Below are 14,177 nucleotides of genomic sequence, written 5' to 3' on the forward strand. Positions count from 1 at the left end.
CAGGCTCTTTCTTTCAGTGTGGCACCTTTGGACACCGTGTAGCTGCACACATGTGGGATACGCAGACGCAGCTGTTGCTTGGATATGTTGTTTCTAGCCGCGTATCGAGTTCTTGGCTCTTTATTTGTGTTGGAGCTGGCTCTGTCAGGAGGTTAGATAACGCATGAAAAAGCGAAGCAAGTACGCACAAGAGCGCTTTGTGAGAAAGAACTATTCGGCTGTGTCGCAGCCTTGTTTGTCATCGTTTCTGCAGACTTGTCGCATTTCCCTGGCTGCTTTCTGAAAGCTGGTTCCTGACTCCAAATATATCACGGTTGGTCAACCACTACATTTCAGCTCAGTGCTTCTGGTCAACTTACGCTGCAGGAAAATTAATGATATGATTAAACATGTATTTCCCAGCCTCACGCAGTGTCACTGCCGGGTTGCTTGTGTGTTTTAGGTTTGTGGAAATGTGTGCCAAGACTACTCCGGCCCTCGCTTTCTCTCTGCCCTGCGGTCACAGCAGGCCAGCTGTCGGCAGAGTCGGGAGGAGTGTGAGGAAAACAGAGCTATGAGTGACCTGTTTGTTTTATATCGGCAGGCATTTCCCCGTCTCTCAGTGGGAGAAAGTCCTCTTTTCTTCCAACACTGGAGGTTCTGTAAAGTTACAGCAACCAGACAAGTTTAGCTTGATGATTAGTCTCTCTTCCTCCGACACAAGCCCGTTGTACATCAGATGGAGATTTGGTCTTTTGTTAACCAAGAGTGCGACTGTACGTAAACATCAAACGTGCGCTCGTGTTCGAATGCCTACTTGGATGTATGCTAGCCTCGCTAAATGTGGCTAATAAGACTGCTGAAGCCCTGTTGAGAAATAGGCATAAATAATTCTGATTACAATCATATATCTATCAACTTTTTCAGAAAGCCGTCACTGAAACTAATATCCTGACCTTGGTGAACTTTCAGCTCGTCCAGGTTATCCTTGGCATGCTGAGATCATGTAAACCAGGAAGTGGTTGAATAGCCTTCCACAAATGAGGGAAACGCTGACTTTGTGAGCCTTAGATGGAATCTGTCTAGCTTTGTGAGAGGACGTCAGCAGCCCTCACAGATCCCTCGCAGCTCCCCCAACCAGAAACCTAACAATAGCCAGCTTCATCGTTCAGCCTATCTGGATCCGCTGTCATCTGCTGTAAAGACCAGGTGGTCACAAACACTTTAAAGTCCATTTAGAGGAACACGGGGCCTTATACGTGGGAATGTAGTGGCTGCTTCTTGTTATGACATAACGAACACAAATGTTTCCACCAGCGTGGGTCATTTCAGGCTCAAGTCTTTAGAGCTTCCAGCTTTGAGCGCCAAAGGTGATTAGTGATGTCATTTAGAAATGGAAAACCAGACTGGCCGCTCAGATTGTGATCACGGACTCTGAGCTTCGCCTAGATGCAGATTCGATTGGGTGGAGGTCTCGGGAGTTCTTCATCCAGTGTCCTCAATGTGGTGAAGGGACGTGGAGCTCTGGGCTCCCTGCAGCACTTTCCTGCCTGCATCGAGCACCTCGGCGATGACGCCGTGATGACGCGGTGTGACGTCAGACCTTTGAGGTCGATCGGTGTTTTGCCATGATGTCACACACCTGTCCAGCCACGTTTGTTAGAAATGCTAAAGTGACACGTTGGTGCTGCTGATTGCTGTTACTTGTCACTCGTACAGCGTTTATATCGTGTCCTTATCTTGGTTTTCTTCTTTGTGTATCGTTTTCTTTACTGCACAATGACCATGAAACGTGGCTATAAAATGCTGACAGTCTCCATCATCCACATTTTTAGATTATGTTACGGTGTTATGAATGGCCAGCTGTTTATTTGCTGCTTCGAATGCCGTTTACTTGGAGGTTGACATCTGTACAGAGCAAAATTGAAAAGCTTGCACCAGAATGTTATCCATAGAAACTCTTCTGGTGTGTTTTTTGTTTTGTTTTTTAAATTTCTGACTTGACCGCTGTCTTCTTTCTCTCCAGCCAAACCCTTCACATCCAAAGTGAAGCAGATGCGCCTGCACAAGGAAGACTTTGAGATCCTTAAAGTGATTGGACGAGGAGCCTTTGGAGAGGTAACACCTTATTTTAATGTCACACTCAAACCTTTGCAGCAGGCACAGACCTGCAGATGGATTCTGTCCCTTTACCTGTAATGGGCTCTAATTGGTCACATGATCATTGTGTGAAATGTCCTCCCTGAGGCAGAGACGACGTGATTAACGGACAATATTTCTCTTGAACCCTTAATACCCGTGTTGTGCGAGCTGAGTGTTGTGGCGTTTCAACCTTGAATTCTTTCTGCTGCATTCCAACAGCAGCGCGTCGCATTGGTCCGCCACATGAGCATGACTCTACTTGCAGCACGAGCTGAGCTTGTTGAAGCTTCGCTCACACTGAACCTGTAAACAGAATGAAGTTGAGCTCAGAGGAGCCATCCACTGAGGGTTTATTTATTTCTTTTATGTGTGCCCGCAGGGAAGCTGAAATGCATTTGTCACTGGTTTCAGGTAATGATGTCAAAGCTGGGGAATGTTGAAGGGACAGATGACTGTTGGATAACGAAAGCTCGCATGGAAGCTGACAATGCTCAGACTTTCTTTTTCTACGAGAAGCTTTGATATGATCGTCGTAAGCCCTGCTCCAAGCTTGCAGACAATTCATATCTGGCATTGTTATCCAAAATCTGTTGAAACAAGCTGGGGAATTCCTTTGAAGACGCTCTGATACACGGAACGAGAGAGAAATGTCAGTCGGTGTGGACGCGGGCGCTCCTGGCAGCACCAGCATCAGATGCGGGCGAGCTGCTGGTAGGAGTGCTGGTATGTGCAGTCACGTGACGCAGTGCGTCTGTGTTTCGGGCTTCGGTGATGTTGCCTGACTCCTGAACGGAGCTACCTCGTGGTAACTCTCCAGCGGCCTTTTCACTAAACCACATGTGTTTTTACGGGTGTAGCGTGGCAGAAAAATGAAATTAGCTCGGGAGACATCGTGATTGTCCCGTGGCTCTACTATTTAATCGGCTCATAAAAATATACCTTATTTCATCAAACTGTGACCAGGCGCTTTATTTGTGTCAGCTGGAGAAGGAAACAAGCCTTTCATTTGAAGCTGGCTTCTATTTCCACTGCCCCGGGTCAAGAGTAGCTGTGACGATAAAGGGAGCTGCAAAACTCGTTAACTCTTCCCCGCTCGCACATCTGCTAGTGACCTTGTTTCTCTTTTCTGAGCTGAGCAGTTTCAGGCTTCAAGAACAAAATGACTGGGTGTGCACTAGGGCTGCCACGATTAGTCGACTAGTCACGATTACGTCGACTATCAAAATCGTCGACGACTGATTTAATAGTCGACGTGTCGTTTGAAGCTTTGTAAGATCCCAAAAGACGCAGGAATAAGTAGCAGGATTTAAGAGTGTAATAACAGACTGAAACAGAAGATGGCAGCACTGCATGTACAAGGATGCCAACTGCCGTTAAACCCCGAAGAAGAAGAAGCTGTGTCCCAGAATTCATAGCGCGGCCCAGCTCAGTTTCCAACAATGGTGGCAGCTAGTTGGTTTTAATATTACTCTTATTATTCTTTCTGGGTCAGAAAATAAACGTTTAACATATTTTCAGGCGAGAATGTAGCTGTGTAAACCTCAAATATCTGCTCAGTTTATCAGGACACCGCATATTTTCAAAAGTGCTCCGACGTTTTCAGAGACGTCTGTTACCCACTAGCTCGATAGCTAGCCGGGGGCTAGGCTAACTAGAGCCGTGAGAACACCGGACTCCCCGCAAATCGTTTTCAAACCGACCGCTGTCTTTCGCTACTCAGGTTAAATATATATATAAGTCACTTAGATAACTTCAAAATGTTATTGTTTGGCTTTTTTTAGTATTTTATTTGTTCCTGAGTAAATCGGTTTGGCTGAGATTAAAGTTTTTACACAGCTGAATAAACGTCAAGCAGACAGCTGATTATCAGAAGTGTGAGATGCTCGAGAATTTACTCCGGTGTCCTGTTATATTTTAGATAGCAAGGAGTTTATTAAACTTCACCAAAACAATCTGCAAATGTCATTAAAATTTAATAAACTATCATCTTGTCTTTATTTTTAGTTAGCACATACCTTATTAAAGCTGTAAGCTAATGATAGTTATATAAGAGCAGATGCTGCTGGTGCAATAAGCTGTATGTCCAATGGATGATGATCTGATTAGTCGACTAATCGCAAAAATAATCGGTGACTAGTCGACTATCAAAATAATCGTTTGTGGCAGCCCTAGTGTGCACCAGAGGTTAGTGAGGGTGATCAGGTCACATCATTAGTGATATATACTGACTGGTGAAATGGTCTGTTGTGCTGAAGAGTATAAAAGCAGTGCTGTTGATTAGCCGGTCAGTCTGTTCCTATGATCACGAGCGTAGTGACCAGATGAACCGGGTTGTGGAAAACTGAATGTCCTTCAGAGGAAGCAGGGAAAATAGTGGAATCTGTCCATACAGTTGTTGCATGTCTTTAGGAGCCGTCTTTAGACTCATTCACAAATAAAAATCTATTTAAAATGCTGCCTTCTTTTAAGAGTGCCGCCTTCTCAAACACGCACACAGTGCCAGCTTGGCTCGGTCATGCTGCTACCCTCTGTGTGCCTTGCAGGTTGAATGCATTAAGCATTATTCTTTGCATTTTCTCAGAAAAGCGGGGTGACCCAAAACGTAACTGTCATTGTGCGTTAATAATATACGACTGATTAGTTTAACCGACTAGTATTTCCAGTTGGGGCCCCAACGTTCAAACACCTCGCTGGCTAACCGTTAACATCCCTGATGTCAATAAACCCATTTCAGGCCTCAGCACGGCGTCGTGTTCTCCACATTTCCCCTCATGAATAAAAGCTCACCTGGTCAGTTGTGGTGGACACGCCCCCTCCTGCCTGTTAAACCTGTGGAGCTAAACGCTGTGGTGACTCCTGTGAACGAGGCTAATCGACACCTGTTAGTAATGCTAATAACTAATATCAACGATGGATTACACTGGATCTACTTTTTTGTGTGTGTGCCGTAAGCAGCTGTAAAAATGATGGCTCATAATCACGACTACGCTCCAGGTCAGATATAACTGGTTATGATTTTGAGCCATCTTTTTTTATGTTAAGCACAGAGTGGTAAGGAGATGTGGTAGCAGACACAGGAAGCAGAGTAAAGTTAGCAGAGAGTCTGTCTGGAGAACACGCAGGATGTTTTGATTTCATCCTCCCGTTGTCAGCAGCAGAGAGAGATGGCGCAGATACGTGACGCCGTGGAGTTTGCCTGATGAATGGACCAGTTTGTACTGGCCTGTTGCCTGTGAGGATGCTCCCATTAGGGACTGGGGTGCGTCGTCTTTAGCACAAAGGGCCAAGAGCTGCTCCGTCTGGTGTAGTTAGTGCCTGAGATGAGGGTGGAAGAGCTCGTTCACTCTAAACGCCATGTCTTCCTTGCTGGCTGCCAGTCAGTGCTATACATTTCTGAACTGCTTGTCACACTGAGTCACCAGTCAGCAGCCCGCATGCTTGTAAACACAACCTCGGTTGTTATTTCGCCAAAGTTTCACTAGTAATTTACTCTGTGGAGTAATGCAGTTAGCCCCTCTGGTCGGGTCCTTACTGATAAACTAACGGGGGGAGTGGAGTCATAAACGCAGGGCAGGGAGGACACGATGGAGAAGAGAACAGGAAGCAGAGATGGAGGAAAGGACAAAAACAGCTAGACGTTGCCAGAAAAGTGCGCTCGCCCTGTCCTCCTGCAGTCCCCTCCTCTGGTGAGGGCTCACTCGGGGAAATCCAAACACTGCAGGAATGTTGTCATTGTATTGCATTAGTAGCATTAATTTAATAGACTGCAGACCCCTCTGCTGCACAGACTGACTTTGTTTGTTTCACTGTTTTTCTGCATCTTTGTCTCGGCCTGTATTTCTTCTGCTTTTATAACGTCCTTGTGCTTTTTCTACATTTAGGCTTATTTCAGTGTGGACTCAGTTTTTAGTTTTGAATTTGGTCAACGAGGCCAAAGCAAATTTTCTTTTTTCCTTTTGTGGGCCAGTAAAGTAGGAGACAAAGGAGGAGAGAAATTAGCAGGGACATAAATTTGCATGAACATGTGTTTTGGCTGTGAGCTCGCAGCACAGCTGCCTGCGCAGCTCCTTTTTTGGCAAAACGTAAAGGCCGGGGCAAGTTTGTCAGAGCAGTGTGTCGCAATCATCACTCGGGAAAGTTGGCCTGTGAGAAGCTGCGAAGCTGAGATTTATTTACTTTACAGTTGTTAACCCGGCTCTGCATGATGCAGTATCACATCAGTGCACTTAACAGCTGATGAGACAATTTTTTCATTTTTTGATCATAGAAAAATTCAAGCGTCCAGCTGTGCAAGTCTGTGGTCCACACGGTGTCTCCGAGAAGGAAGTGACCGTAGTGTCTGCGGTCACTTCCTGCGCCCTCCCCCCACGCTGCTGGTTCTTCTGCCGCACCTTCAATGCTTTATTTTCCCTTCCTGGCCCATATTGGATCTATTTTCGTTTTAATCCAGTGTTGCATGATTATCCCTTCCTGTGCTTCCTCTTTTTTCTTTGACCTCAGTCTCCATACTCACGGACTCTGATCTAGATCATTTAAAGTAATTAGATTACATTTTTCCTTAACGTCTGAACTGTTTATTCACATCTGTGTGATTGTTGTTTTGTGCATCTGTGTTAGTATGATCACTTAAAGGATCCTTGTGCATCCACAGCCTGCTCTTTTCTTGTTGCCTCGAGGCTCAGATAATAACTGGATGGATCTTTGTAATTCGTCGTCAGCCTCGCCGTCACACCAAGTATTAAATTCACTCTCATAACGGCTTTCTTTTGTCTTTTTGCAGGTTGCAGTGGTAAAAGTGAAAAACACTGACAAAGTTTTTGCAATGAAGATTCTCAACAAGTGGGAGATGCTGAAGCGAGCAGAGGTGAGTATCTTTGGTTACTGCAAAGTTTATATACACACAATATTAATAAATATTGATCACTCATTTAAAAAACAAAGTGCCTGTCTGAGCACAGAACAGGCCTTCACTTGCAGGTTCTTGCAGAGCTGCTTGTTGCATGTTTTTCTCATCGACCTCTCCCGACAGTCTCGCATTCTTGTCGGTCCCCTGGGTCTTCAGTCTACATGCCTCAAACGTCACAAACCAAACGTGTGTGCGCACAAACGCCTGGATGTAGGAGAGGACATAAAGCCACACACAGACATGCATGACGAGCATGCTGTCGTCGTGAACACGAGCCTGATTTTATTTCAGGTTTTTAACTTTGAAGGCGGCCGGAACAGTTTCGGTTTCTGTTTTAGTCAGACTGCTGAGATTGAAAGATCACGGAGAGGTCGGGTGTGTGTAAAACATGAAAATGTTTTTATTTCTGTAGATGTGTGGAGCTTTTTATAAGAAACCAAAGCATTTGTGCAGATTTGGCTGCTGATATTGTAGGTGGGCAGGATGGATTAGGCTTAAGAAATCAGGTTATTTCCTAAATAACTGAACCTCCACATGTCATCAGATGGATTTATGTCCAGACAACCTGATGCCTGATGGAGCCTCCTCCACCTGCATCGTACAGTAGTGACGCCTACTTTTTGTAACCCTACATTCCAGTGTTCAGTGAGCTAAGTAGAGGCGAGCAGTCTTATCATATTTTTCTTAAATTTTAAATTTGGGCTTTATTCAGCTACTCGAGTCCAACACTGCCAGCGTTCCCTGAAGCAAACGAAAGGGGCTGATTTCATGTGTTTAGCAGCAGCTCGGGGAGATTTTACACCAGCCCTGTAAGAATGATCGAGAGGCCAAAGGCGAGTTGCTAACATGCTCTCAGCTTTAAGCACACACTTGTATAGAAGATTGGGACCTTTGACCTCACGTAGTTTCCAGTACGTGTGACATTCATGGTTTGTTGCATCTCTTGCCAGACGGCATGTTTCCGGGAGGAGCGGGATGTGTTGGTGAATGGGGACTGCCAGTGGATCACCACCCTGCACTACGCCTTCCAGGATGACAATAATCTGGTACGTCTGTATATGTCTGTGTTAGATGAGGTAACGTCCCTTAATAAGATTAACCTGACTTCTCTCCACGACCCTGAGTTCAAATGCCACAACTGTCATTCCATTTCCCACATTCTCAAAGCAAATGTTTTATCCCGAACACTCCCCAAGTCTTAAAAATATACACGACTGCCGCTCTGACCAGTTATTTTTAAATGGACCTGTAAAAGTGACATCATTTAGGTGTTTTCCCTCTTTGTGAAAGAAGAGATGGACGACTGTAGATTCATTTCTTGCAGCTTTGTTCTTGTTGTTCCAAAAAAGGCTGCTCTTTATTAGTTTGCCTCTAAGCAGTGCTGCACAGTTTCTGCTGTCTGACACGTTGGCGTCTGTCTCTGTAGTACCTGGTGATGGACTACTATGTGGGCGGTGACCTGCTGACTCTGCTCAGCAAGTTTGAGGACCGGCTGCCGGAGGAGATGGCCAAGTTCTACCTGGCTGAGATGGTGCTGGCCATCGACTCGGTTCATCAGCTACACTATGTCCACAGGTGAGAGGAAAGGTGTTTTGGCACATTACGAAATCAATATGTGTGCGTCTGTAGTAGGGCTGTGCAATATGACCAAAATCTCAGGTCTCGATATCAGACGTCTATCGTCTGATAACGATATAAATCACAAAAATGTAACTTTTTCTGTAAATTCTGTGAATCTCGACTTGTGTGAAGTGTTTCCAGCTGCGCGTCCTTTACCCGGAGTCGAGTGTTTTAACGATGCATGAAACGACACATTTATTTTGAAAAGTCTCAACAGGATTTTGAGCTTTATTGTGAAAGGTTTATATGGAAAATAAACAAGAGGACACGCGATGGTTTTAGGCAAGGCAAGTTTATTTGTATAGCACAATTCAACAAGAAGGTGATTCAAAGTGCTTCACAGAGACATTAGAAACAAAAACAAATAAAAAGCATGATTTAAAATTGATTCAAACAAAACAGTAGATAAAATCAGAACAGTAGATAAAATCAGAACAGTAGATAAAATCAGAACAGTAGATAAAATCAGTAGTTAAATGTAAGTTTTGAAATTTAAGCTTAAAAGTGTGGATTTGGTGCTTTATTCAAATGCAGCTGAGAACAGGTGAGTCTTCAACCTGGATTTAAATAAACTGAGTGTTTCAGCTGATCTGAGGCTTTCTGGGAGTTTGTTCCAGATATAAGGAGCATAAAAGCTGAATGCAGCTTCTCCGTGTCTGGTTCTGACTCTGGGAACTGATAAAAGACCGGATCCAGATGACCTGAGGGATCTGGATGGTTCATACTGGGTCAGGAGGTCACTGAGGAGGTTACCATCGTTGTTGCTAACGAGACGCATAAAAACAGGCGCTTGTCCGTCCGTAGTGTGGTTATATTAAATATAAGAGATAACTTTAAGAAATGAATACAGCCACTACTGTGACATCAAAACCATGAACAAATATTGCTGTAAACGGTTTATTCTGCGACACCATGAAACAAACGATAGCGTAAAATGAAACGAACATTTTTATATCGTCATCAGATATATATCGTTATATCGAGCAGCCCTAATCTGTAATTATATTTGGGCAGGACTGAGCAAGAAGTCCTGATGATGGACGCATCATCCGTGCTGTGTGAGGATTTACTTTGCTCAATGAAAATGAATAAAAGCAAAACAGCAAAAAAAGCAAATATTTCATTCTTGATGTTTGATGTCAGGTTTGTGTGTGTCAGAGCTTTAGAAAATAAAAGGGGCGGCGATGTTGAAGGTAGATGAGCTAAAGTTTCAGACAGACACCAAGGCCCAGTGAAGGATGAATATTAGAATAGATTAGAATAGAATTCAACTTTATTGTCATTGCACATGCACAGGTACAGGGCAACGAAATGCAGTTTGCATCCATCCAGAAGTGCTTTAGTGATATAGATATATTACAGTATTTTTACTCAGTTGTATATAGTATTTGTATTTGTATTCTATTTTTATCTTATTGTATATTTATTTTATTTTATTCTACTGTATATAGTATATTATTTTATTCTATTCTGTACAGCTGTGTACTGTATTTATTCTTATTGTATTCTAATTTTTGCCTCATAACTTTTGCACTGTCCACTTCCTGCTGTGACAAAACAAATTTCCCACGTGTGGGACTAATAAAGGTTATCTTATCTTATATATTAGCAATAATATAGATATGTGAGTATATTACAGAAATGGGTCTATTATGGTATGTTATAATGTACACGGTATGAAGTATGTTGTGAATATTCTATAACTATAAGTATGTACAGGATATGAACAGGATATAAATATGAAAAACTATACAGAATATGAAATAAATAACTTTACAGAATCTATACAGTAGTGCAGTTAAGATAAGTGAGATATGTGGATAATTTCTACAGAGGCTATATAAAGTGCTATTAATATATATATATTATATATATAATATACGCAGCTGAAAATGGCGCAATAGCTCCACGTTGAGTAATCGCTCATCACTGTGGGAAGCTGTGATTGCAGTTACTTTAAAGAAGGTCACAGCTTGCACAATATCTAAACGTCACAATGAAAATGCTGCACACGAGGCTATTAATATAACACACAAGCAGCAGACAACAGAACAAACAGATTGCATCTGCAAAAGTTTAAATTGGACTGGGAGAGCAGTGCAGTTGAACTTGTTTACATCCACATGTCAAACATTTTCAGCTATAAAGGGCTTGATCTGGTGACGCTCCTTTGTCTTACAAATATACACGGCTGCCCCTCTGACCATTTATTTTTAAAGGAACCATTAAAGGTACATAATTTGGGTGTTTTCCCTCTTTGTGAAAGGAGATGGACAGTTGTAGATTAGTATCTGGCAACAAAGCAGGCCAGTGTAATCTGTGCTCAGCACCAAACGACAGAGGTTTGTTTTAAAAAGAGCCGTTAAAAAGCGCAGTTTGCCTCAAGAGTTGCTCAAAATACAAAGGTTGAAGGACCCTTTTTACTCTAATAGCAGCTGTAGCTAGCACCCAGAGCAGGGGTGGGCAACTCCAGGTCTCGAGGGCCGGTGTTAGATCTCACCCTGAATCACATGATGAGTTCATTACCAGGAATCTGGAGAACCTCAAGACCAGTTGAGGTCATTTAGCCATTTAAATCAGCTGACACGTCTAAAACCTGCGGGACACCGGCCCTCGAGGCCTGGAGTTGGACAGCCCTGGCTTAGAGCAATGTTACAACGTTTGGCTGCGGTGCAGTGTAGCTTACATGGGACATACATGACCCGACCTCGTCTGGTAGTGCAGCGTCTTTAGCTGTCATATCATTTCAAGTTGGAGACACTTTCCTCTCACTCATTTCAAAGACTTAAGAATAAACCACCTAAAAGCACATTGTTTAGAGGGCACAGCACGAGAAAGCATTCTTCTCTCTGAAGTAGGTGCCAAAAGAACTTTCCAGCCAATAGGAGGATGCCCTCGGGAGCAGGAGATACAGTTCTTCCAGACAGGAAGCAGTCACATTGGCATGTTAACATAATTACAGTGTCGCTTTCGCCAGGGGGCTCGTCACAGCAGTTTAGTTTAGGGAGCAAGGGAGTGATGGATAGACTGGGAAAGATGAGAGATGGATGTAGAAGGCAGGGTCACGCCGTTCGGTATTTTGGGTGTGCCCCCAGTTTGTCAGATCTCTAATACACCACAGCAAACACAGACACACTCTGGGAGATGGCAGTGCACTTATGGAGACATGTATGTACACATTTCGGAGGATGAAAGCTAGCGAGTCTGTTCGAGGAGACAAGAGTGCCGAGCCACTAATTGCACAGTGCTATCGGGGGGGGGGGGCAGCAGTGGATGGAAAAGGGACGGGGGAGGAGGGGACGGCACTGTTTCTCTTCTAGTCCCCTCGTGGACTGGTTGGGACAATAATGATGGGGTATGGGAGGTGTGTGGGTGGGGGCGTGGTGTGTGTGCGTACCAACCCCCCCAGCTCCTCCTCCTGCTCTGCCTTCCACAGAGTCTCCGGGGAGATCTTTGCTTTGTAGAGAGTGGGGACAGCCAGACAGGTCCCCAGAGGAGGGTGTGTCCTGCTGAGCAGTCCCATCTGATGGGCTGTGTGTTTGTGCGCACACACATCAGGGTGTGTTTGTCCTGCTGACCATCTGCATGTGCCACTTTGGTTTGTTTCCTTTTCCTATATGTAAGTTTAGGGCCGTGTATTAACGTGTCATTTAAAGGATTACACGCCTGTTTTTAAAGTCCACCCTCTGTTCATGACTCTGGCTTCATTATGTGTTTAGTGCAACTGAAGGGGCCTGTTGTGTTTACCACTGATGCTCCTATTAAACAAAGTTTCAAGGACAAATAGAGTAAAATAATATAGTGGTGTTATCCACAGCTCGCTGACCTCTGACCTTGTTGAAAACCCATGAGTGTTTCTGTCGCGATGACAGGTGATGCCATCAGTTTTCATGCATTGTGACTCACTCTGCAATCCACAAATATTCACGCTGAACAAGGCTTATGACTCGCACTGATAAAGTTGGAGCATACCGAAATGAAAAACAAAGAGTGGATTATGAGATGTTTGGTGCGTTCTAGTTTACATCAGTTTTATTTTGTAGTTTGCAGGATTAAAAATACAACACTGAACACAATCCTTATATAAATTATTCGCACAGCTAACATTATTAGCTTACAGCATTTTAGTCTACGCTTTAATATTCTGCTCGAGTGTTATGCTGAAAGCGTCACTGCTTTAAAAAGAATATTTGCAGCCTTGTTGACACTAATGTAGTTAAAAAGAGCCGACATGAAAGGGACGGAGCGCAAAGAGCCTCGAGGTCGACCTTCTGTCCCCTTCAGCCGAGTCCCACGAGGGACAGCGTGTGGAAGTCAGATGCAAAAGAAGACAATTTATTCAGTGGTCAGTGATCTGTGCCTCCCAGAGGGCCTGGACAAATGTTTCAGTAGCTCAGCATGGCTTTGTGCTGCCGAGCGCCACATCTGTCTGCCTCGCACACTGTGTGTGTGTGTGTGTGTGTGTGTGTGTACAATTGTGTATGGCTGAACAGAGGAACGCACACATTTGATGTCATCATAGTCTGATATAGAAACGGGTCTGCTCCACTGAATGTTTTGTGTGTGTGTGTGTGTGTGTGTGTGTGTGTGTGTGTGTGTGTGTGTGTTGCCAGGTTGATTGCAGCCTTTAATGTGTTTTACTATTGTTGAGGGCCCTGCATTTCTCACTGAGGGCTCCATGAGAACAGAGCTCTCTTATAAACACTTTCTAATAAGTTACAAGTAGCTTCCTTCACATTGTTGCACATGGTGGACGTCTTGCATGGAGCTGGTGCTGCTGAATTTCAGAACACTTCATTGATCCCTGGAGGAAATTATGTAAACAATTTGATGGAAGTGACGATTATGAGAATATTTTCAGTACATTTACAGCAGGAAGGGTGTGTGTGTGTGTGTGCGCTCGTGGGTGTGTGTGCGCTCGTGTGTGTGTGTGTGTGCGCTCGTGTGTGTGTGTGTGCGCTCGTGGGTGTGTGTGTGCGCTCGTGTGGGTGTGTGTGTGCGCTCGTGTGGGTGTGTGTGTGCGCTCGTGTGTGTGTGTGTGTGCGCTCGTGTGTGTGTGTGCGTCAGGATCATATGACAATAGGTAAGTAGGTAAAGCAGCAGCCCTGCAGTGTGTGGGAACCTTTGATTCTCCTCCTTTGTTGGCAGTGTCATGTGATGCCAGAAGTCACAAAGACAGCAGTTCTTTGAACCGGTGGCTAACAATGCTTGGCTGGAGCCATGTGGACATGTCTTGTCCTTGCAGTCTACAGAGCTGGTGCAGGCCACATTGTGTGTATGTATGGGGGTGTGTATTACGAGGTGGCGTCCAGATGGCCCTCACAGATGGATTCTGTGGCTTTAAAAGAGATTACCTTGCTCTATTCCCGTCTCGGCGCTTCTCCTTAAGACCTCAGGAGCCCAGTGACACAGTAGCCCAATTAGCTGTGCTAACTTGCCTAGCATTAGCCTAGTGTTAATGGTTCCTGTGGTTTGTCCATGAGTGGACATTCGAGTAAGCACGTTATTGTTAGGCTGTGTGTGTGTGTGT

General features: G+C 44.4%; 1 protein-coding gene across 9 annotated transcripts in view; it reads left to right on the top strand.

Annotated features, from left to right (window-relative positions):
• The window catches only part of cdc42bpab (CDC42 binding protein kinase alpha (DMPK-like) b), a 73,445-nt gene that overhangs the window by 30,248 nt on the left and 29,020 nt on the right, over positions 1-14,177 (top strand). For all 9 annotated transcript variants that reach the window (XM_086263345.1, XM_086263343.1, XM_086263350.1 and 6 more), the window contains 4 exons: positions 2,006-2,097; positions 6,902-6,985; positions 7,978-8,073; positions 8,454-8,602. In XM_086263345.1, the coding sequence (XP_086119471.1) occupies positions 2,006-2,097; positions 6,902-6,985; positions 7,978-8,073; positions 8,454-8,602 (421 nt within the window). The remainder of the gene's footprint in view (positions 1-2,005; positions 2,098-6,901; positions 6,986-7,977; positions 8,074-8,453; positions 8,603-14,177) is intronic.

Source organism: Aulonocara sp. 'chitande type north' Nkhata Bay, linkage group LG15 (genome assembly GCF_057382095.1).
Source record: "Aulonocara sp. 'chitande type north' Nkhata Bay isolate Kocher_YH1m ecotype deep benthic linkage group LG15, A_spYH_male_GT1.1, whole genome shotgun sequence".
NCBI classification, from domain to species: domain Eukaryota; kingdom Metazoa; phylum Chordata; class Actinopteri; order Cichliformes; family Cichlidae; genus Aulonocara; species Aulonocara sp. 'chitande type north' Nkhata Bay.